This window comes from Xenopus laevis, chromosome 6S, assembly GCF_017654675.1.
Source record: "Xenopus laevis strain J_2021 chromosome 6S, Xenopus_laevis_v10.1, whole genome shotgun sequence".
NCBI classification, from domain to species: domain Eukaryota; kingdom Metazoa; phylum Chordata; class Amphibia; order Anura; family Pipidae; genus Xenopus; species Xenopus laevis.
This window is the reverse complement of record NC_054382.1, coordinates 98,594,544-98,618,497: the sequence shown is the minus strand read 5'-3', so window position 1 is coordinate 98,618,497 and position 23,954 is coordinate 98,594,544. Positions and strand designations below refer to the sequence as shown.

General features: G+C 39.5%; 1 protein-coding gene across 2 annotated transcripts in view; it reads right to left on the bottom strand.

The window, feature by feature from the left end:
- The window catches only part of mapre2.S (microtubule associated protein RP/EB family member 2 S homeolog), a 93,560-nt gene that overhangs the window by 34,887 nt on the left and 34,719 nt on the right, over nucleotides 1–23,954 (bottom strand). Inside the window, exon 2 of one of the 2 annotated variants that reach the window (XM_018268550.2) lies at nucleotides 19,596–19,746. Coding sequence is in view for 1 of the 2 variants with exons in the window: in NM_001085729.1 (NP_001079198.1) it covers nucleotides 16,905–17,023 (119 nt within the window). In the remaining variant the exon portion in view is untranslated. 2 annotated transcript variants of the gene reach the window in all.

Sequence of the window (23,954 nt, the reverse complement as noted above, 5' to 3'; positions counted from 1 at the left end):
CATTTTAGTGAATTGGTGTAGTGGCAGCGAATTTGCGTCTGACGAAGTGGCGCAAAGTGTGGCAGAGTTTTCGCTGATGAAAATTTTCCCCATTATCTTGGTTAAAAGCATATCAGTACTTATTATTCCAAGTATGAATGCAAAGAGCCATAACCTTGATTTATATTTAGAATATGTGTTGCTTGACAGCATATGGGTTATTTGCGTTGCTAGTTTCTGCCCATTTGCCCTTGTGAAATATAAATCTCACAAGGGAACATAGTTAAAGCCAGTTAAAGTCTGTCACTTGAAAAAACAATGGGGCATTGTGTCTGAAGGTCCCCAAGGTGGAATATTTGCAGGGTCGGACTAGGCCGGCGGGACACCGGGAAAAAAACCCACTGGGCCCCGCCCCCCAGCTGGCCCAGACAAACTCCCGGTTTGGCTGGGCCCATAAAAAAATTAATTGCGGGCCAGCACGGCGCGCATACATGCCAGCGTCCATGCATATGGAGGGTCCCGGAGGTATGGAACCGGGTGGGCCCCCAATGGTCCAGTCTGACCCTGAATATTTGTGTGGCCTTGTCCATATAAAGGAATAAGGCAAAGTGCCGTAAGGGAATAGAACTCTGAGCTGATTTTTAAAGCCTTTATGATTCTTAGTTGGAGAGTCCCCCGGTGATTTTGCCACCATGATAACTGTAAGCTTATAATAGTGTTATCAACAGGATATGGTAATATCAATAACACTATTTTGGTCTCTATCGTCATTTACAAACACACACAAAACATAAACATGAATTGAACCAACACACGCATCAAGTGTACATCATGACATAGCTTTCAGAGCTGTGCCTGCTCATGACTATATAGGAAAAATATCACACAACCCACAGACAGACAAGTGGAGTTCTGTGGCCATATACAGGTACAAGGCTGGCAGCAGCATAAGTCTATACAAGTCACAAACTTCTGTCATGATCAAATGGATAAGCTCCCCCGAACATTTTACTGACGGCATCGGCCCCTCATTCATTGGTTTCTCCCAATTTAACATTAAAGGGACCTGTTATCCTAAGAAAGAATTCCATTTTTTTTCTTTCATGTTAGTTGAGCAGAATAAACTTTATTTACACTACATAACTTATTTAAAACCTTCAGTCTTGGAATTCACAATCACAGCAAGCAGGAAGGTGCCATTTTGTCGACAAGTTATGATGACCCCAAAATCTCTGTGCCAGAATGAGGGACCTTATTTCCATGTGCAGTGCCCTACACAATTATAGAGTGTGAGGAGGGAGGGGGAATGTGAGGAGAGCAGTTACATCTAGGAAGTGCTGAATGGAAAGTGAAAGTAATTGACTGTCTAAGGCACAAAGGTGAGACAAGCAATATATGATTGACAGCTCAGATAGTTAAACACCTTTATAACTGGTATGGATGTTTTTATTAAGAAAAAAAATATTTTGAGTTTCAGGTTTATTTTGTAAAGGACTATCATTGCAAAGCTTATTATATGGGGTGGCAGGTCCCATATGATTCCACAGTCTTTAAATTTGGTTTGACATTGGTGCTTCAAGCTTCAGTTAACCCGATTAAAGACACATCTAACTTTACATTTGTATCAATTTGCATTAGCGAAAAATAGATTTGACAGGTTTATCATCTGTACTACTTGTAGAGAAAAGCCTTGCAAAACGCTCTGAACTCATGAGAACTGAAATATGTCTGTTCTTCCTTCAAGTTGCATCTTCTGTTTTCAGGTTCCAAAGCATGGGAGCAGTGCTTCTCTTCTGGACTCAATTGGGCCTTTGTTCACATTCCTAAAATGATAAAGGACTCTTTTGGGAATGGAAGAATTTCAGTACAAATAACTGCTTGAGTGCTTGTTTCTTAGCATGGGGAAGCCCCTCCAAAGCGGAGAAGCAGCATTGAATCACCCAGGCTTGGTAATGTCAAAAGGAGGATGTGACAATGTTCATTTTCTAGCAGAGATACAGAAGCAGGAAGCCTGCAGGAAGGTTACATTGTACCCTGAAAAACCATAGTCTTCTTGTAATGCTGGAACACACAGACGGGACACTGACATCTCAGCACAAGCTTATAGGTCACTATTGCACATAACCATTAACACATGGCCTTTGAACAATCAAAGGAAAATGCAGCTGCATCTATAAGCAGCAATGATCAAAAGAATATGATAATGTTCACAGAACTATTCATTGGATTTATTGAAAGTCTCCTTTAATTAAATCCGTGGGGGAAATAGTAACTTGCCAACACTGATGTGTGTTTTATATCAAAATGACTTTACATCACAGACATGTCATCTCTTTAATTTCAGCCAGTGGGCAAAACGAAATATTAGTGAACTGGTTTTGTGATTATCTCTCGTAAAATCAATAGTTTGGTAATAGTGCAATGCACCAGACAGGCTGTTTCAGTGTCAGAACATGAACAAAAAACTACCACAAACTAGGGATGCACCGAATCCAGGATTCACATATGCAAATTAGGGGCGGGGAGGGAAATCGCGTGACCTTTTGTCACAAAACAAGGAAATAAAAAATGTTTTCCCCTTCCCACGGCCAAATCTTTCGCAAAGGATTCGGGGGTTAGGCCGAATCCAAAATAGTGGATTCGGTGCATCCCTAGACTAAACACTGATGTTACAAATTGTAACAACTTCTCCACAGGTTACAGACAGCATGCAGGAACTACATAACCAACAATACATTGCACTGTGATGTTCCGTTCCTTATTGAAATCACGTGTGCAGGGAATTGTGGGGTTTTAAGGATGCAGGCTAAAGACAGCTGGCTGTTGATACAAAGTAACGGTAGTCAGCCAGCTCAGCAAAGTAGTCAGACAGATCAGCACTGCAGGAGAGCAGGGGGCTAGGCTTAGGGAATTGTTCCAAACCATTAAAAATCATGATATATGATTCTTTAATTGATGTATATTGCAAAGTTGCTTGAAATTATGTTTACTTTTCAAAAAGCTTAAGTTATATTTTTGTAGAGTTCTCCTTTAAATACCAATGACTTCAATTGCTATTTGTTTTTTACCAAAGTAACATTGGTATAACACACAGGAATGAGATGATCTCAGTTGCAGATTTGAAACAAGTCAATACTTTATGAGGAAAAGAGGAACACAAATTTCTTGCACAGCAGCTGCTTAAATGTCTCTCTTTAAAGCGATACTGACAAGTTGCTATACAAATCATAGGAACGCTGCACACTAAATAGAATTCAACCCTGTATAAAAAAAAACGCGTACCTCCCACCCCAGGTAGACCCCCCTCCCTCCTCCCCCAGGCTAACTGCCCCCCAGGAAATACCCCATACTTTATACTTACCCCTCGGCTCAGATTATGCCAGCGATGTTCCACGCATCCATCTTCCGGGTCCTCGGTAAACTGACTGGGAGATCGGTATTTCTGCACACGCGCAGTCGGAGCAGTTTGCCGGTTTGCAACAAATGCGCATGCGCCGAACTGGATGGAAATTGCTAATCTCCCAGTCATCTTACCGAAGACCCTGAAGATGTATGCGTGGAACTCCACTGGCCGAATCTGTGCCAAGGGGTAAGTATAAAGTATTGGGCATTTCCCGGGGGGGGGGCAGTTAGCCTGGGGGGAGGAGGGTCTACCTCGGGTGGGGGGTACGGGTTTTTTTGCAATGGGGTGAATTCTCCTTTAATACTGCCAAGCACAGGAGTCTAGAATCTGACCTCCAAGCCAGAAATGTGGAATTGCATGTTTAAAAAGGTCACCCTGTAAGAAAAACTTACTTTTGTCTTAAAATAATCTGCAATGTTGTGCAATGTTTTTTTTACAAAATTTGGTATGTTATGAAAGTTTGAAAATATTTCTGTGGTTTTTTTCAGTTATTACAGTTTTGCTAATGAAGGTGAATTGCCCTTTAAACTGTGAGTCTAACTTCTCCCAAGGGAAATTTTTTGAACATGCCAATTTTTGAGGCCACACCCCCTAATTAGCATGTTCATTTTACAAAATTTGGCAGGTTATGAAAGTTTCAACATATTTCTGTTTTTTACAGTTTTGTTAATGAAGGTGAATTGCCCTTTAAGCTGTCAGTCTAACTTCACCCAAGGGACCTGTTATCTTATATTGTAACAATTACTTATGTGCTTATCTCAAATTGTTACAAAAGTGTCTTATCTGCAGCTGTGGCTGTTCTGGGCTCTCTGCCAAAAGCCAATTAAGTTAGAAACATTAGAGAAAAACTGCACTTTCCAGTACAAACGTGGGACTGCGGGTTGAGCTGTCAAAATAGGGACTGTCCCTCTGAAAACGGGACAGTTGGGAGGTATGCTATTGTATAAAGATTTTATTCCCAAAGGTACATATAATATTGTGTATGTAAATCAGTGGTACTAGTAAAAAACTGTAGTAGACCAAAATATAACCCTTCCAGCCTTTGACAGTCAAGGGGGATTTTAGATGTTAAAAAAACAGCACAGGTTGGCCCCAGTCTTCCTGCATTGCCAGATGGCTCTCCTTATTAAATTCCAATCATTCTGCAGGACTAACATTTTTTTTTATTAGTAGGAATAAGAGCTGCCATGTTGCTTCCTATGCCAAGGAATTTAAGAAATCTTCTCAAGGCTTCAATGAAGCAGTAGCCTATTAGCAAATTGTCTTGTTATATGGAATGTTTGCTAGGTGTTACCTAGTACATGGTAGAAATTTCATATGCTTTTTGACACCACTACCTGCAAATACATTCTGCATAAACACTGCGGAACATAAGCGTAAAGCGAAAGTTAATCCAATATACACATAGAGTTTATTCTGCTTTAACAATAAGCATGCTATTTTTGTAAATTGCCTTTATTTGTAAGTCAGTGAAAAAAACTCTCATTCTTGCTGTGCCCAGAAGGAATCAGCACATTGATGATGAATGTGAAAAATAATAATGGGGATCGGAGGCTCAGATTTACACACAGTCTATTAGCAAAACACATCCAGAACAGTATAACAGCAGCCACGCTGGATGAAACCATTCTGCTGCTGTGTTTTTACAGAACAGGTGCATTTATTCCCATGCAACTCCCTGCACCTGACTGTAAACTGTTCCACAACAGCTGCATTTGCCCTTGCAACTCCCAGAACCTGATTGTAAATTGTTCCAGAACAGCTGCATTTTCATCTTGCAGCTCCCTGCACCTGATCATAAATTGCTCCAGAACAGTTGCATTTATTATCTTGCAACTACACAGACAAAGGTAGATATAGCGGAGCTCACCCTAGCTGCAGCATAGCGTCTCCTTTTCCAGTGCACAATAAAACTGCATCTTTAAAATAAAGCAACCGTCTCCTGTCAGTATTTCGGTCAGCGCCGAACAGCGGGTAATTTCAGGGTGCATCTCTTGCAACTTCCTGTGCCTGACAATAAACTGTTCCACAACAACAGCTGCATTTATCCCTTGCAACTCCCAGCACCTGGTCATAAATTATCCCAGAACAGCTGCATTTATCCCTTGCAACTACCAGCAACTGGTCATAAATTATCCCAGAACAGCTGCATTTACTCCCTTGCAGCTCCCTGCAATTAAACATAAATTGTTCCCCAGAACTGCTGCTTTTATTCCCTTGCAACTGATCATAAATGGTTCTAGAACTGCAGCATTTATTCCCTTGCAACTCCCTGCACCTGATCATATATTCAATATGCAGGAAAATAAACCTACGGCTGCTGTTCTGGAATATCATAACAGTAAATACTAATGTACACTGTTTGTATAATTTAATAAAGGCAGGGAGTTGCATAGTGTATAACAATGCATTATGGATTATAGAGTATGTACATTTGTGAATAATGCCTATTTGCTCTGGAACACAGGATCATACTGTTGTACTTTAAATAAAATAAAATATTACTATTCCATTTTTTGTTTGTATTAAACTTCACATCTATTGCTGTATCTTGACAGCGCTATATAAATAAATGATGATGATAATGATGTTGAAGATTTAAGGTATATTGTTATAAGTGAATGATAAGGCAGCAGCATTAGACAGCTATGTGCAGGCTGGTAACACACAGGACAGAGGGTGCGAGGGGAGGGTTTGCTGCTACAGCAGAGTTCAGCCTGTCAGTCAGTGCTGTGACCACTTCCTGTTAGAGAATGAACAGACACTCCCACTCTTCATTTCAGCCTAGAAGAGCAGAAATGATCTCTCGGAAGCTCTGATATAATGACAGTTTTAGGAGGTAAATTGCTTTCAAAAGTTTTTAATTTTTGCATCATTACATGTTTTGAGGAAGGAGGAGTAATATATCTGAATATGAAGGTTATATAAAAAGTTTCCTTGTTTAAGACATGGGAGTAGGAAGGCTATGTTTCCCTAATGGGCTGCATGTACAGATGACTAAGGCCAGTTAATATGTTGCCATTCCCAGCACAAAATGCCTATAAAACTTCTACTCTTCTATTCATAGGCTTACTAGTTAATCCAGTATAAATGCTTATCCTTTCAGAAGAAGCACAAGAGTTGCTCAACTTATGAACATGCCCATATGTCATGACAACAGCCATAAACCATAGCCATAAAGCACATGCTGACATGTCTGTCTGAGCAGTGATCACACTGACCTGCGGATACAAACTGCTAGAATTTATGTGTCTTAATTGGTCAAATTATCTCTCTATACATGAGACTAAATCAGCTACAGATCCCCCTGCCCCACAGTCAGACATATACATAAGTAGACCAAAAATGGTAAACATCATATTTACCTCAGTGCAGCCAAGCAATGCTCAAGCTCCCATTCATATTATAAATGCAAATATGCAAAATTCTGTGCACACATACTGAATAGTATGCACATTCACTTTAGTAAGAAGCCTACATGTATCAACATAAGTTGCTCTGTATTAAACCCACTCATTTATTATTTTACTTGTGTATTATGCTCTAACTGGTATTATAATGCTTATTAGAAATAGAAAAGGAGGTTGGGGAGGTGTTGTATTCTTCTGCTAGTTTAAGGGAGGAGCCCAATACAGAGTTCCAGTAATCACAAATATATGGAAATACATTTATCACCTCAGTTCAACATGATTTAAATTCCACATATCTTCTTCATGTTGTAGCTATATCCTGCAGTGTTTTGCTCTGTTGGAATGATCTTATTTACCTAAATGTTTTAAAGAATGTAGCCTTAAATCATCATAAGAGACCTGCAGAGTTTAAAGGTGATCTCCACCCAAAAAACTATATTTCCAAAGAGAAAGAAATGTAATTCTGAGCAACTTTCATACATACATTCATTCATATTTTTAGTGATTTAAAAGTTGTTTGAAAATGTAATTGCTATAGAAAGTAATTTCTGTCTTGCAGTTTGTATTTTCTGCTCTTTTGGTTCTCACATACAAGTGTTTTGAATTGTGTTGCCAAACTGTGGCTTATTTTGTGCATTCAACCACAAACCTTGTCTTTAATAAAATCCAATAAAACTTTCACCAGCACTTCACTATTACTCTTAGTATGTACTTACAAAGTAGCTGCACTCTTTCCACATGAAATCTGGGAGTCTGTTTCACAGTTTTGTTTGGCATTACCAATCATTTTCTTTTTATTAACATTGTTTACCCATAAACCCATTATCCAAAAAGCTCCTAATTATGGAAAGGCCATCTCCCATAATTTAATCAAATAATCCACATTTTTAAAAATGATTTCCCTTTTCTCTGTAATAATAAAACAGTACCTTGTCATTGATCCAAACTAAGATATAATTAATCCTTATTGGAAGCAAAACCTTAAACCTATGGGGTTTATTTAATGTTCACATGATTTTCTAGTAGACTTAAGGTATGAAGATCCAAATTACAGGTCCCCCAGGTCCTGAGCTTCTGGATAACAGGTCCCATAACTAAATGAGTGGTTGGGCTATTTTATATTTGTGGGGGATAAAAGCGACCCATTAGGACCCATCATAAACAGGATGATAACCCATTTTTTAGTCTTGATCCAGAAGCCTTTTACAACACTGCCATACTTGGTACCACATATATTGTTCACAAAACTGTTATTGGTGTCCCTTGCATGCCAACCAGGTACAGTCATCAGATGTCACAGGCAGGCATGAATAATCGGGCACTGGCAGTGCTGGGCCTGGCTGGTCGGGCGCCCTAGGCAACCGGGTCGGCCATGTCGCCCCACCCCCTGACACACACACGAACCTGCATGCTCACAATTGGACTACGGGGGAGCAGAACACCGTCAGGGACATGGGCCTGGACTAGGGGTAGGTGAACAAGTAGGTACATGCCTGGTGCCCTCCTAGCTTTGTGCCCTAGGCATGTGCCTACCCCAATAGGGTGATGATAACGGAAGCAAAGCCAACACACATCCAGTGTAATTTTACATTAGGTTCAAGAGAATTGCTTGAAGAACATGATGCAGGCTCATTTATAAACACTGGGTAAATTTGCCCATGGGCAGCAACCCATAGCAACCAATCAGTGACTGGCTTTTTTCAGCCTCCTGTGGGTTGAACAATAAAAACCACATTTTTGATTTGTTGCTATGAACTTGAGATTTGCCAAATGTGTCTTCCCCACACATCATCAGAGCACAATGATTACTACCACAGGCTGGGTTGCAGATTACGGAGACATGCATCCATCTCATATCTGATAAATCTGAACAGTAAATAACTTACATAGGCCCCGTACTAATGTGCATGCTATGTATATCACAAGTGGATACAAACAAACACAAATAGTGTCTAAATGACAATTTTTTTGCAGTAGAATTGGCAAGGGAGTTCAGCTGTATCCGTAGCAACAAAAAAAGCCTGACTCTCCTTTTCAATAAAAGAATCTTTGCATGAGTATTTCCAGCAACAATATCATGGCATCTGCAGAAAGCATTATCCATAGCAGCTTAGCCTGCAGCAGAGGCTAATAATGAGTTATAGAGCTGACCAATCAACAGTTTGAGCTCTGAGTCTCCAACTAAATAAGAACATTCTGGAAGACCAACAAGTTTTCTCATTTTGGCTGTACAGATTTTCTTAAACACAAATTAAACAAATTAATAACAAGATTGTCCTGCTGTGGAGAAAAGTGATCATAAATAGGTGATGCTCTTGCTGCTACTGGAATTTAGACATAAAATATGACAGCTCTGTCTCATATACATAACTGCAAATGTAATGTTTACTTTTTAAGCTATAGACTATAAAAGTAGATATTAACAGGCAGATCTGCTAGTTTAGTGAGGTTGTAGTTTGCCCAGTTTGGCAAGGGAAATAGTGGGCCAAATCAGGCTGGAGGCATGGCAGCATTTTTAAGTTCATTTTACATTTGATATTTGCAGTAAAATTAGAATGCAATGCAGCATTTCACCAAAATTTTATATTAATTATGTAACACATAAACGCAATATCTGCTTTTTGTCTAACAGTTATTTTTGCCTTGGGAATTTCTCCAAATAATCTGACTGCCTTGCAAAACATAGCCAGGCCAGGGTGAATAAAGTCCTCCATCACCTTCTCCTCTATTGTAATTGAGCAGCTCATTCCATATTTAGGGTCTAAAACACCTGCAGTCCCTCCCTATGTCAGGTGCTTTTCTTACTGGCAGACTCTCTGATTAGACACGAGTGAAGACAGAATATATATATATTACCGTGTCCATTTTACAAAATTTGGCAGGTTCTGAAAGTTTGAACACATTTCTGTGGTTTTATTGGTGTGGTGTTGTTACAGTTTTGCTAATGAAGGTGAATTGCCCTTTAAGCTGCAAGTCACAGTTTCCCCTGCTTATCTTAAATAGTTACAAAATCATCTAAGTGCACCTGGCACATATTTTGGGCTCTCTGCCAAAATCCAATTAAGTTAGAAATTTGTATCTTTTTCTGGCTGTTCAGTGCAGGAGATCAAAGAGAAAGTCTGGACATTTCTGTAACAAACTGGGACTGCGGGTTGAGCTGTCAGAATCGGGATTATCCCACGAAAAATGACAGTTGGGAAGCATGCACTAGTAGGGCCAATTTATCTGGCTGTATGGAAGGAAACATTTGCTATGTGCTCTTGATCTGTTTAAACAGTCAGTGTTGTCTCTGAGCCAAATAGTTTCAAGGAACTTTCAACCTATACATAAAAGGTCCATGTACAAGGCATGGCCTCTTGAAAATAAAAAAGAATCTATTATTTCACACTTTAAGACATGTTGGTGGGGAGAACAGGCCTGTTTTATGAGCAGGATGGGACATGCTCTGTAAACAGATTTGGTCCCTATGGCCCCTGTAAAGAAAGCAAAAAAGAACAAATCTTTATGTGTGTTTCAGAGAAGAATGGATTGCAGATGCTTGCAATTTTAATTTTACAGGTCACACTTGTGGCTACTTATACTATAGACTCAATGTGCACACTGCAATTAAGAGAATTGTATAAACATATTTAACTCTGTCTATCAAAGTGCTAAACTCAGAACAGGCCAATCCCACATGTGGCGAGATATAAAACAACCAATCAAAATATGTATGCCTCATTTTGTCCTGTGCTAAAATTGTGAAATGCCTCCTCATCTTGTGTTAATTTGGGAAAAAACATGTGTTTTTCATTCCCAACCTTTAACACTAGAGATGGGGATTTTTTATCGTCTACATAACTGAGCGCATTTCAACAGGGTTAACGTCATTATTGAAAAGAGAAGACTTCAGATTAAGCATTTCCTTAAAACCTAAATATTTGCATCTTCTCTGAACAAATTATTCAGTATTCAGTCCAATATATGTTATATAAAAAATCAACTAAAGCACTAGTGTTCCATCATGTAAACTGAATCCCTTTTTTTCCTAGTGCATGCATGTAAATACAGTCCATTAAAAATTTTTGGCAAAAGCTTGCCTCTGGAATGGTTCTTTTACTAACTGGTGAGAAAGTGGAGAAACCATTGAGAGAAAAAGTTCAGATGGGCCGATTATCCGTTTCATAGAGCTGCCATATAAATGAACTCCCTTTGCAATTCATTTAGAAAGGGGTGTCATTTGGCAAACTCTCTGTTAGTAACCAATAGTTTGAAACTGTCTTTAGACACCTGTATAGTATGTGTCTCCAACTGTTGTTGCAGCACAAGTTCTTGCAGCTGCATTGCAACAGATCTGCAGGCCTGACATCTAACCTTTGGGTCATAAACCTGCTAGAACAGCAACTTCACAACAAAAATGAAATGAAGATTCCTAGCATTGCGGACATTGTGCTGAAGGGAATGCTGTAAATTCATTACAATTTCAACTTTAAAGTACACAGATCTCAACACATGTTCTGTAGCCCCTTGCAAGGTATACCGCATGCACAGAAGCAAAAGAGTATATTCTATTTGTTTAATAATGATAGGAAATTGTTATAAAACACAGTTTTAGCATAGTGCACTTGTTTGCCATGAGGAACTGCACCCTTAAAGGGGTTGTTCGCTTAAGTTTAAGTAAAATATAGAGAGTGATATTCTGAGACAATTTGCAATTGGTTTTCATTTTTTATTATATGTGGTTTTTGAGTTATTTAGCTTTTAAGTATGGCAATCTGGTTGCTAGGGTCCAAATTACCATAGCAACCATGCACTGATTTGAATAAGAGATTGGACTATAATTAGGAAAGGTACTAAATAGAAAGATGAGTACAGGTATGGGACCTGTTATCCAGAATACATGGGACCTGGGGTTTTCCGCACAATTTGGACCTTCTTAAAGGGCATGTAAAGTCTAAAATAGAATAAGGCTAGAAATGCTGTATTTTGTATACTAAATATAAACATGAACTTACTGCACCACAAGCCTAATAAAACAAATAATTTATGCTTTCAAAGTTGGCCACAGGGGGTCACCATCTTGTAACTTTGTTATACATCTTTGCAAGACTAAGACTGTGCACATGCTCAGTGTGGTCTGGGCTGCTTAGGGATCGTCATAAACAAAGCTGCTTGAGTTCTGCATGGCTGGGAAGTAAGGCCGGGGGTCCCCCTGCTGTTCACAAGTATGATTGTTTCCCTGCTCAGCAGTTAGGGACCGTCTGACAATTCCTATCAACAGCAGTAAATGAAGGGAGACTTTCACTGCATACAGTCAGGTTTCTTATAAAGATGGTACACATTTTTTAATTAAAGTATATTGGAGATAGGTTTCTTTTTCATTAAAGAAAGTAAAATGGGATTTTATTTTTTTGCCTTTACATGCCCTTTAAGTCTACTAGAAAATCATGTAAACATTAAATAAACCTAATAAATTGGCCTTGCCTCTAATAAGGATTAATTATATCTTAGTTTGGATCAAGAACACAATACTGTTTTATTACAGAGAAAAAGGAAACCATTTTAAAAAATTTGGAATATTTGATAATAATGGAGTCTATGGGAGACGGCCTTTCCATAATTCGGAACATTCTGGAAAACAGGTTTCCCAGATTACAGATCTCATACCTGTTATAAAAAGTAGCAACAACAATACATTTGTAACCTTCCAGAGCATTTGTTTTTAAGATGGGATCAGAGACCCCCATTTGACAGCTGGAAAGAGTCAGAAGAAGAAGGCAAATAATTCAAAAGTATAAATAATGAAGACCAATTTAAATGTTGCTTAGAATTTGCCAAGTTATTAAAAAATAACTTAAAGTTGAACCACCCATTTAATGGGGTGCTCAACTTTACAATGGAGCAGGCCATTTATTAAAAAATAATCTGCAAAGTCAGGCACTGTCACTCCACATGTCAATGTGGACTCACAAACGCTAAATTACACTGAAATTTTGAAGTCTGAGCAATTCATTAGTAGGATGCCTAAAGCTAAAACTCAAAAGCCACAGCCTCAGCTTGACCCGCAATGGCACGATGGACACTCTCTCAGGTACTGAACACACAGGTGCTTCCCCAGCTGCTAAACATATAGGGTTAAATGTGAAGAGCTTTGGGATGTATCAAAGGAGGTATACTCTAGTTCTGTGCAACGGGTGACTGACTTATTACACCTACTCTAATGTGATATTTAGTTATATTTAACCAGTAGGCCACTCAACCAACAATGCAGACATAAGTGATGCCATTAATCTTAACTGCTACCAATATGACACTCTTCACTACAAGAGATAAGCTCCCATTTAATTACACTGTGTAAAACACAGGCTGTGTTCAATGTGACATCACTGAATTCTAGAACACTACGAGAAAGCAGATATATTAGTGTCACAACATGTCCTTTTGTATAATAACAATGGGTATTTTAGTTTTTATTCACCTCTAACAAATTGTATGTACACACAAGTTTGTATTGACTTGTTGCCTTCCAGTAATACTAGACAATAGTGGTGAATGTGTCTCTTAAGAATAGACTAGAAAGCATCCGCTTAAAGGGGAACTAATGCGAAAATGAAAATTGAGTATAAGCTTCATCATACTGGAATAAGAAACTTTCTAAATACAATCAATTAAAAAGTCTGTACTGTTTCTGAAATAATCAAGTTTATGTTCACTATTCCTCTCTCAGCATCTGTTTCTCTTCATTCAGGAGTTGAGTGTTAGATATCATTGACAGTTAGATCCAATATATCTTATAGGGGGGCTCCTTTTGCCTAGAAGATGAATTAAAACTCACTAGTGGTGGGCGAATAAATTTGACAGACACAAATACACAAATTCACGAATGCCAGCGAAAAATCCGCCACTTAAAAAAAATTGGACGCACATTGACTTTAATGCAGTTGGACCAAATAGTCGCATGTATGAAAATTGTCCCCCAATGCGTTTCGCAAATTTTTCACCATTTCGGGAGTTTCAGCACAGATTCGCCCATCACTAGAGCTCACTCTATTAAAATCACCAGATATCATGCCTCTCTACATGCAGGATTTGTGCAAAAAGCAGTTATTTTGTTTGATTTTGTTTGTACTAAAATCAGCTATTTGAGTGAGCTCTAATATATCTTTTAGGAGAGGAACCCCCCCTATAAGATATATTGAATCTAACTGTCAATGAATATCTGACAAATTATGCATGAAGAGAGAATGAAGAGAAACAGATGCTGAGAGAGGGATAGCGAAGATAAACTTGATTATTTCAGAAACGATGCAGAAAATGTTGTTGATTGTATTTAGAAAGTTTCTTATTTCAGTATGCGGAAGCTTATATTGAATATTCATTTTTGCGATAGTTCCCCTTTAAGGTTAATTGTTGAATAGCAGCAAGTACTGGACGCTGTCTAACAAAAGAGCTTATTATACAATGTGTTTATGAAAGCAAGCCAAGCGCAGTGTTATATATAGGAACATAGTGGAGAAAGGGACTTTTGGAATATCTGCCTCCCTGCCAAGAATTGAGAAAGCAAATATGCACGTAAAACATTGGTTTGCCTGGCTTAGTTTTGTGGTGATATTTGTATAACAAGCTGTCTGGCCAGCAGCAAGATACATGCCATCTACTCAGACACCACTGCCTGCTGAAAATACAATACATACAAAAAGAAGAGTTAACTCTTTCACAATATACAATGTGCTTTGGTTCTCACATTCCAGCAGCTAACTCATAATATTGAGCGGTAGTTCTGCCACAGATCTGGCACATTAGTAATAAACGTAGTAATAAAGTAGCGTCATATCCTTGCTCTTGGCACAGCTATGCTAATTACATACAAAGGTGTATTGTGCTGAATACTGGTAATATGTAAGTAGTTGTACAAGAATGTACCTACCATTATGCCAGATCATTCTACTCTAGAAACAGTATGTGTGGCTTTTGGCACAATAACTGGCATGCAGAAGAGTCCACTGTAAATTGAAGTGAAATCACAGACTGTACAATAAATACCTGGAGAGGTGACAATACAATCCTGGCATTAGGCCCAGGAATGTGAAACACTTGTTTCAGCCAAAGCAAGGCTAAATGTAGTGTATTATGCTCAAAAGTAACAAATGGTGACATGTGAATGCAAACTAGGATTTATTGTAGCCGTGTCCTTAAAACCTTACAATCTAATATCTATTAACAAAATTGTTTCATACATTCAAAAAACTAACATAATTAGACATGTTGTAAGTACTCCTTCTGCTTTCAAACTTTCAGTCTAGTATGGTTTGCTGAACACATTTTTACCCTACAATACAATGTCTAAGTTTATCCAGTCTTTTAACTGGGCAGCCATCTTTAGATATGCAAATGCACGCTTCAAGCTGTTCATCAAAACAAGCCCTGCAGCAGTGACAAAGGACATAGCATCTTCCGACCCTTTTGAGATTCCAGTTCCCACTAATGGGCTCAACTTGATGTGGCCAATATTCCACTAGCAAACAATATATATTAACAGCAGACTGACAACAACCTCCCCTATTCATTCTCAGATGCACCAGGGCATTGTTTTCTTCTGGAGCAGAAATAAAAATAAATGCCAAAGCCACAACACACTGATGGTTCCATTACTGCAAAAATCCTGCAAATACAGATCTCAGCTCTGGAGACATAGAGATGTTCTGTTCACAGCAGAATCTTGTTGTCTATGGGTTGCTACTGCTCTTGTGCATATAGGGATGTCATTATACAGTATATATTTATATTTAGAAACAGGATACTATATAGTAATTGTTCAAATACAAACACATAATTCTGAATGTCACCTTGAACATCCCCAGAAACATTTACTGCCTGAATATTCTGATTTATTTGTAATTCTTAATCTAGAAGCAAAGCCTTTTTTTACGTCGCCCAGCACCCATCATATCTAAACACATACAAGATGCTATCAGTCATGTGTGACAAAACTGCCGCATATGAGAATCATGCATCTCTTTCCGTGCAGGTGTTTGGACAACCATTATGCCTCACAATAAAACAGATGGCCTATAAAATGCACTTAAAGGACCTCTGAAGTAGAAGGAGTTAAAGGCAGCCCTGACCCTGTGCAAACTAGGCTTCCACCAATGGACAAGCGTGGCCCTTGCAAAGCCCTATCAATCTGCTGCTTTACACGACATGCACACTTCATCTTCACCCAGCGAGCACAAGCTGTCTCAGTCTCTCCCAACTGCCATTTCCTTCCTTTTTTTCTACTGTCTGTCAGCCAAAGAAAGCAATGGCTCCATGCAGCCAAACAAGCAAACTCTCACTTCTCATTCCTGCCCTTCCCTCCTGAAATAAAGGCTGCCATCTGAATGCCGATGGCTCTGCAAAACACATTTGGTGTGTGCGTGTGTGTGCCAAAATGAATGACTCTGGTGTGACAAAATGAATGACTCTGGTGGTCTTTTTTCAAACAATGTTTTAAGCAAAATTCCCACGAAAAAAGGGAGAATATTGTAAAAATGGAATGCTCTGTAGCACCCATGTTACGATTGCACTACATGGCCTCATGTAACATGCATCAAGATCTTGTTCGTGGCAGAAAATTGGCTTTTCTCTCCTGCGTGTGTAACAAGCCACCCGTTGCTTTGCAATGAGAAAACCTCCTAAGAAAAAGGGCTGGCTGATAAAAAGGTGTCTGCTGAGAGTAGGGACTGTAATGTGAGTGTAATGTGACTGCTCAGTGGAGCATTCCCTCAGGGAGGCCTGCTCTTTATATACATGTTGCTTGCATTCATATATTTCATTTACATTTACTACAATTATCTTTCTTGTAGCACAAAAATGAGGTTCAGGTTTGAAGGGTGAATAGGCACTTAAGATTCCCCTGTAGCCGCCCGTGCCCAATGGAAAGGGGACAAGGGCCCAGCAGCCAATGGGTTAATGAGTGTAACATTATGTAACAGATCAGGCAGAGGATGTAGTCCAGTCGCAACTGCAGCCTTCCTTCCCTCCCTCCTCCAATGGGGGTTTAGCTGGCTGCAGAACAGACATGACATCCCTGGGCTCCACTGCCCATTATTGCTGCAATAGGAAGAAAAGACCCCCGCCTCGCCCCCCATTACCTGTAGGAACGTTCGCCCCGCACCGTGTGCTTTCGGAAAGGGATGATAGTCCCGTTATCGTGAATGACGTCGTTGTTGTTTTCTCCATTTGGGGACAGCGTTTGGGTCGGACCCGGCATTGGAACTGTCCCGGTTCCGAGCAGAGTCAATGGGAGAATGGAGGGTGAGCAGCGGCTGGGTGTGCGTGTGCTGCGGGCGGGCTCAGTCCCTCCTGCTGCTGCTGTTGCTGTTGCTACTGCTGTGCCACGGATCCCTCTCTCTCTCTCACTCGCTCTGTCTACAGCTTGACGTCAAAACAGCCTGGAGCAGCATCCTGATCACATGACCCGGTCCCTTGTCATGGCAACCAGCTAACTCCTCGGCTCCTTACAGAAGGCTCGCCGTAGTAGTGTGTGGAGGACCGCACCAATGCGCGGAAAATAACAATCACAATAGACCAACCCAAGACAAAGGTGGGGGTGGCCAGAGAAACAAGCCCGCATCTGTCAAGTCAAAAGCACTAGAGACCACCTGATAACTCACCTCCCCCTTCCTTTACTCCCATCCCTCAGCACAGCCCCTCCACTCTTCCTCCTCCCTCCCTTCCTCTGCTGCAGCACTTACAGAAACACTAGCCCTGCCTGCCTGGCCCTCTAACCATTTCCTCTGCGCCTGTTTCCTATTCAGTATGAACATTACATGCACATTACACACTACACACCAGGGAGATAGGGACTGGCACTCTGCACAACGACACACGCCTATATCTCTAAACGAGAACATCACCTACACACACTGCCTCACCCAGCTACATTTCCCTCAGCTACTGTCTCCAAGATGGGACCTTTATACAGAACAAGATGGCTGAATGCCTATGTGACGTAGCAATTGTGTATATCATTCACAACACAGAATATCCATGTACTGAACAGAACCCACAGGACACCAAACCAATACACACAACAATATAAATGTACACACGTCATATTCAGTGAGATCTTGAGAAACACAAGTCTTCCATAAGCTTTTTAACATCATTTCCAGGCCTTTTGCCTCTGCAGTGAACTGTACTAAATAAACAAGAAAGTGGAACACTGTGCTTGTTGCAAACACCATGAGAATAACTAGGAAACTGCATATAAGCAGCACTAGAGGGTAGACAAGGAGGACAAGCAACGAGAACTGACTTCTGATATACATTTTTTTATATTTATATAAATATAAAATGTATATGTATGTTCCAGTTGTATAGGCTTCATTTCTGATCAGATGCAACAAAATCCCACCAGTATGTTGAACCCCTTTAATCGTTGTTTTAAAACGGTAAAACTAGACAACCACAATTTACCCATTCCGGCCCACCAGCTGATCTGCAACAAATATATCCACACATAAACTATGCAGTGACATCATAAACAAAAAAGAGACATCCCCTGAAAATGGCTAGTAAATGGCGCAGTTGTTTATTTTCATGTATTATCAATATAATGGTAAATACCTTTTCAATGCAGAGAAGAAAGATAAACATCTTGGCACAGCTGGTCAATTTGGAGTGTGTTCAGCAACTTCTTATAAGATGTGCATTTAGACTGCATTGTGTGAACAGACTCATCTGGTTGCCAAAGCAGTGTATTGGCAGTTAATTCTGCCAGTAGGTTAAGAACCCATTTAAATTAAAATAATACACACTTTGTAAGAGGCATGTTGGCTAAGTTGTTTTTCACCAATTATCATATTTTACTTTAAACTGGTTTTTGGTTTAGCCAAACCTCAATGTAAAAGGAGGGTATGCTCATCACTGCACAGTGTATAAAAGATTTACTTAAAAACAAAAAATCCCAAACTCAATCAAACATTACTTGTTTAAATATAATCACTACAAATAGTTGTAAACCACTTGTCAATAATATAAAATCAATTATGTATTTCATTATTCTGACTGGCCAGTAAATGGTTAAGTGGATAATGTCCTTTGAAGGCGCGATTCATGCTAGTCATTCAATTCTAAATGTCAATATGTTTCAGTAGTTGACATTATTTTTTTAACACAAAATATACAAATATCATCGCAACAGTGAAAGAATAAAAATATTTAATTTCGATTTAATTGGAACTGAAAGGCAGTGGTGTAGGTTTGTTGGCCTGGCAAATCATGCATATGCTTGGGTCAACCTCCTGCCCTCCTACAGAAGATACAGTAGCGACCCCCCGAGTCTGATGCAGGGTCTTCTTACTTCTAAGTTGTTGATTAGTTAATAACTGGCAAAAAATCCAGGCGTGATGTCTAAAGAGGAACACGCTCCATATATTTTCATAAATACTTTAAAAAAAATACAGATTTAGGACCTATCATACTGAATACATGGTACCTGGGGGTTTCCAGATAAGGGATCTTTCTGTAATTTGGATAACCTGCCTTTCGTCTGCTAAAAATCATTTAAACATAGGAACGGATTGTTGAAGGATGTTTTGCCACCAATATGGATTCATGCTTTAACGTTAGGATCAAGTACAAGGTATTGCTTTATTATTACAGAAAGGAATCAGTTATTTGCTTGACGTGGAGTCTATGAGAGATAGCCATCCTTTAATTCTGAGTGTTCTGGATAACGGGTGTTCCGATAAGGGGTTCCTGTATATTGCATTTCAAATAGCTAATATTTCACTCCGCATGGGAATATTCATCAGAGATTCAAAATACTTGTTACTTACAAATATTTATAGAATATGAAACCCCACAATCATCACCAAGTTAAAAGACAGAGGTCTACTGTGGGACGGCAAGAATTGGAGAAATGTCACTTCCACGCTTTCACACACGGTTTGCTAGGAATCTTAGTCATCAGGCTTTGATAGACACCTCCTGCAAGAGAAATTTAAAACTATAAGCGACAAGACATAAAATACAACTGTCATAAGATTAAAAACCGCCAACCCCACTGTTCAGCTGTGCCTCTTGAAGTCAGGGACAGGGGATCAAGGCCATTATGGTAATCTCATTGGTTTAGTTGGAGCTCGAACCTGGTCAGGGGGGATATGACAGTGAGGCCCATTTATCAAAATCCGAATTTATCTCATTCTTTTCTGAAAACTACTCTGATCAAATCCGCATGGGTATTTTCCCTTTATTTATCAATACATTTTCCAGAAAATTTCCTGTGTGAAAAAAAACCCCAGAAAAAACGTGAAAAAAAGTAATCGTACGATTTTTGCTTGAAAACCACAAACGCTTCGGATTATTGCACGAAACCCATTACAGACCAAGATACCTTCGGGACTTCTCCCATTGACTTATATGCAACCTCGGCAGTTCTGAGATGCCGGATTTTTTTTTTCATCCTCGGGGTATAATAAATCCCAAAAAATTACAGGTTTTTTTTTTTCGCAATAAAAATTTCAATTTTATAGTAAAAAAACACAAATTTGTTGGGGCATTCAGACTTTAATAAAAAAGTATCTAAGAACATGAAATGTGTAAGGCTTTGTGTATATCCACTATTTGCAGTTCCTTTAATTTTCCTGTCTGTGGGATCTGAGTGCCTGCTGTTTTTTCATGGTCCTGTGAAGGGGCTCTACACTTATAATATGTATTTATAATCCTCCATTGAACAATGCTGTCACAGTACAGTAAATACCCTTTCTAGTTCTTTTAATATCCTTTTCATTTAAAGTTGATTCTTAAATGCAAGTAGTTCTATATTTTGTGACAGTTTTTACAGTCAATCCTAAATCTGCTATTATAGATTAAAGGAATTGTTCAGTATAAAAATAAAAACTGGGTAAATAGATAGGCTGTGTAAAATAAAAAATGTTTCTAATATAGTTAGTTAGCCAAAAATGTTATGTATAAAGGCTTGAGTGACTGGATGTGTAACATAATAGCCAGGACACTACTTCCTGCTTTTCAGCTCTCTTTACACCAGGGATCCCCAACCTTTTGAACCCCTGAGCAACATCAGAAGTAAAAGGAGTTGGGGAGCAACACTAGCATGAAAAATGTTCCGATAGTGCCAAATAAGTGCTGTAATTGGCCATTTAGTACCCCCTTTGAGGATTGTCAACCTACATTGAGGCTCTGTTTGGCAGTACGTCTGGTTTTTATACAACCAAAACTTGCCTCCAAGCCAGGAATTCGAAAATAAGCACCTGCTTTGAGGCCACTGGGAGCAACATCCAAGGGGTTGGAGAGCAACATGTTGCTCACGAACTACTGGTTGTGGATCACTGCTTTACACTGACTGGTTAACCAGATTACCAGGCAGTAACCAATCAGAGACTTGAGGGGGGGGCACATGGGTCATATCTGTTGCTTTTGAATCTGAGCTGAATACTGAGGATCAATTGCAAACTCACTGAACAGTTATGTCCCATGTGGCCCCCCTTCAAGTCGCTGACTAACTCAGAGTTATAGAGCTGAAAAGCAGGAAGTAGTGTTCTGGCTATTATGTTACACATCCAGTCACTCCAGCCTTTATACATTACATTTTTGGCTAACTAACTATATTAGAAACATTTTTTATTTTACACAGTTTTTATTTTCACACTGAACTGTTCCTTTAAAAAGTATAAAGCAAATCTCATTTTTATGGAAAAATTAAATGACGTAAGTCTACACACAAACTGTCTACATTTCTTTTAAATACTAATACCAAGTCTGAATAGGGCTATGCTACATACTTAACAATTTATAATGTCATCATAAGTAATCGTGAAAAAAAAACGATGCCTTTATAATGCTTAACACTACAAGTATGTGCCTGGCACAGCACATCTTTCTCACTACGTCTTGCCACCAATCTGGTCCCCAGTTGGTTATGGCTTGCACAAGGCTCTATTGATAAACTTACAATGCTCACTATGGAATCTTTAAGGAGAAGGCATTGTGTAGCACTAGAGGCATACAGGATACATAGAATGACACTTATTAGGGACGATTGGCAACATAAAGGAACATGATTAAAGAAGTTGCTTTACAAAACAATTGTAGATAAAATGCAAAGAGTTGGTATTAAAGATCTGTGTGTGGACTGGGAAACTATAAAGCATCCGGACAAAATTAAAGTGCATTCATCAGATTATGAAAAATTAGGGGACACGTAGAAAATTCAGCTAGAAGTGCTGCACTGGTTGTGTTTCAATCAGTTGTCCACACCAGTTTGTATTTATTTGAATGCCCAGATTTTAAAAAATATCTGATAACCTTTTAGCAGAGTTGCCCAACCTTTTTACCTCGGAGCCACATTCAAATGTAAAAGATTATGGGGACCGACACAATAATAAAGATGATTGTCTGGCAAATAAGGGCTGTGATTGGCTATTTGGTAGTGCCTATGTGGATTGACAACCTACAGAAGGCTCTGTTTGACATGCCTCCAAGACAAGAACTGAGGAATAAGCAACTGCTTTGAGGCCATTGGGAGCAACATTCAAGGGGTCGGGAGCAACATGTTGCTTGTGAGCTACTGGTTGGGGATCACTGCTTATAGTAAAGGAAACTGAAGTATGATATAAGCAAGGAAATCTGAGCAGGGCCTTCAAGCCCAGCACTTCATTCAGTGTGACAATCCCAAAGTTGTAGGTAGTCAGGTTTACCCACCCCGCCCTCAAAAACATGGAAGATAAAAGTGATCTTAAAGGAGTGGTTCACCTTTCTGCAAACTTTTAGTGTGTTATATAATGCCCAATTCTAAGTAACTCTTCAAATGATCTTCATTTTTTATATTTTTTTTCACGTATTTGCCTTTTTTTCTGACTCTTTCCAGCTACTGATCCCATCTAAAAAACAAATGTTCTGTAAGGCTACAAATATATTGTTGTTGCTACTTTTTATTACTCATCTTTCTATTCGGGCCCTCTCCTAGTCATATTCCAGTTTCTTATTCAAATCAATGCTTGGTCATTAGGGTAATTTGGACCCTAGCAACCAGATTACTGACACTGCAAACTGGAGACCTGCTGGAAAAAAAAGCTAGATAACTCAAAAACCACTAATAATAATAAATGAAAACCAATTGCAAATCGTCTCAGAATATCACTCTCTACATCATACTAAAAGTTAACTCAAAGGTGAACAACCCCTTTAATACATATCTATGAGATAATGACCTTATATTGTAAGCTCCACTGAGACAATGGGCATACATAGGCTTCATGTATGATATCTTCACTTTAATTTCTGTGCTGAGAAATATTTCTGCAATGTTTAAAACCCCCGTTCCAAAAGATTTGGAGCACTATGTTAGGGTTCAAGCACATGGGCAGATTCGGGGAGATTTAGTTCTGCGGGGTGACAATCTCCCCGAACTGCTTTCCCCCTGCCTTCTGCCTGTTATAAAGAGAAAACGCCAGCACCAATGCACTCGAGGCGCTTCGATTTCTGAAGTCGCCTGAAGTTGCCTCACGTGTAAACTTCGTGCGACTTCAGAAATTGAAGCGCCACAAATGCATTGGCGCTGGCATTTTCTCATTATAGCAGGGGGAAGGCAGTTCAGGGAGATTGTCACCCCGCAGAAGAGACGATTAGTCGCCAGGCAACTAAATCTCCCCGAATCTGCCCATGTGCTAGCTAGCTCCCTTAAATATAAAAAGATTTGTTTTCTTTTTGTCTATTCTGTTTTTATTTACAGTTTGCACAGTGTCCTAACTTTTTGTAAACAGTGTGAGTAAAACAAAGGGAAAATGTGCACTTGGAGAAAGCATTTTTCCCATGTCTTTATGCCAGGACCATTTGCTGCATCTCCCAGACTGCCTAAACTGACAGTATTTGGCAAAATCCCAAAATCAAACATTTCATTCATTGCAGGCATGAGCAGAATATGACTGCATCATTGATTTCCAAGAAAACGGGAAAGGGGGTAATGTTTCCAGGGGCGATCCGGGCCCCTCCGCCGCCTGAGGCAGCAGCAGTTGCTGCTGCCCCCCTCCCCTGGAAATTCGCTCTTAAATTACCAGGAGCAGCATTTTTGCTGCCCCTGGTACCTAGTGGGTTGGTGCCGCCTGAGGCAATAGCCTCAACTTGCCTCATTGGCGAAGCACCCCTGAATGTTTCAGAAGCGCAATTCATCACTAATA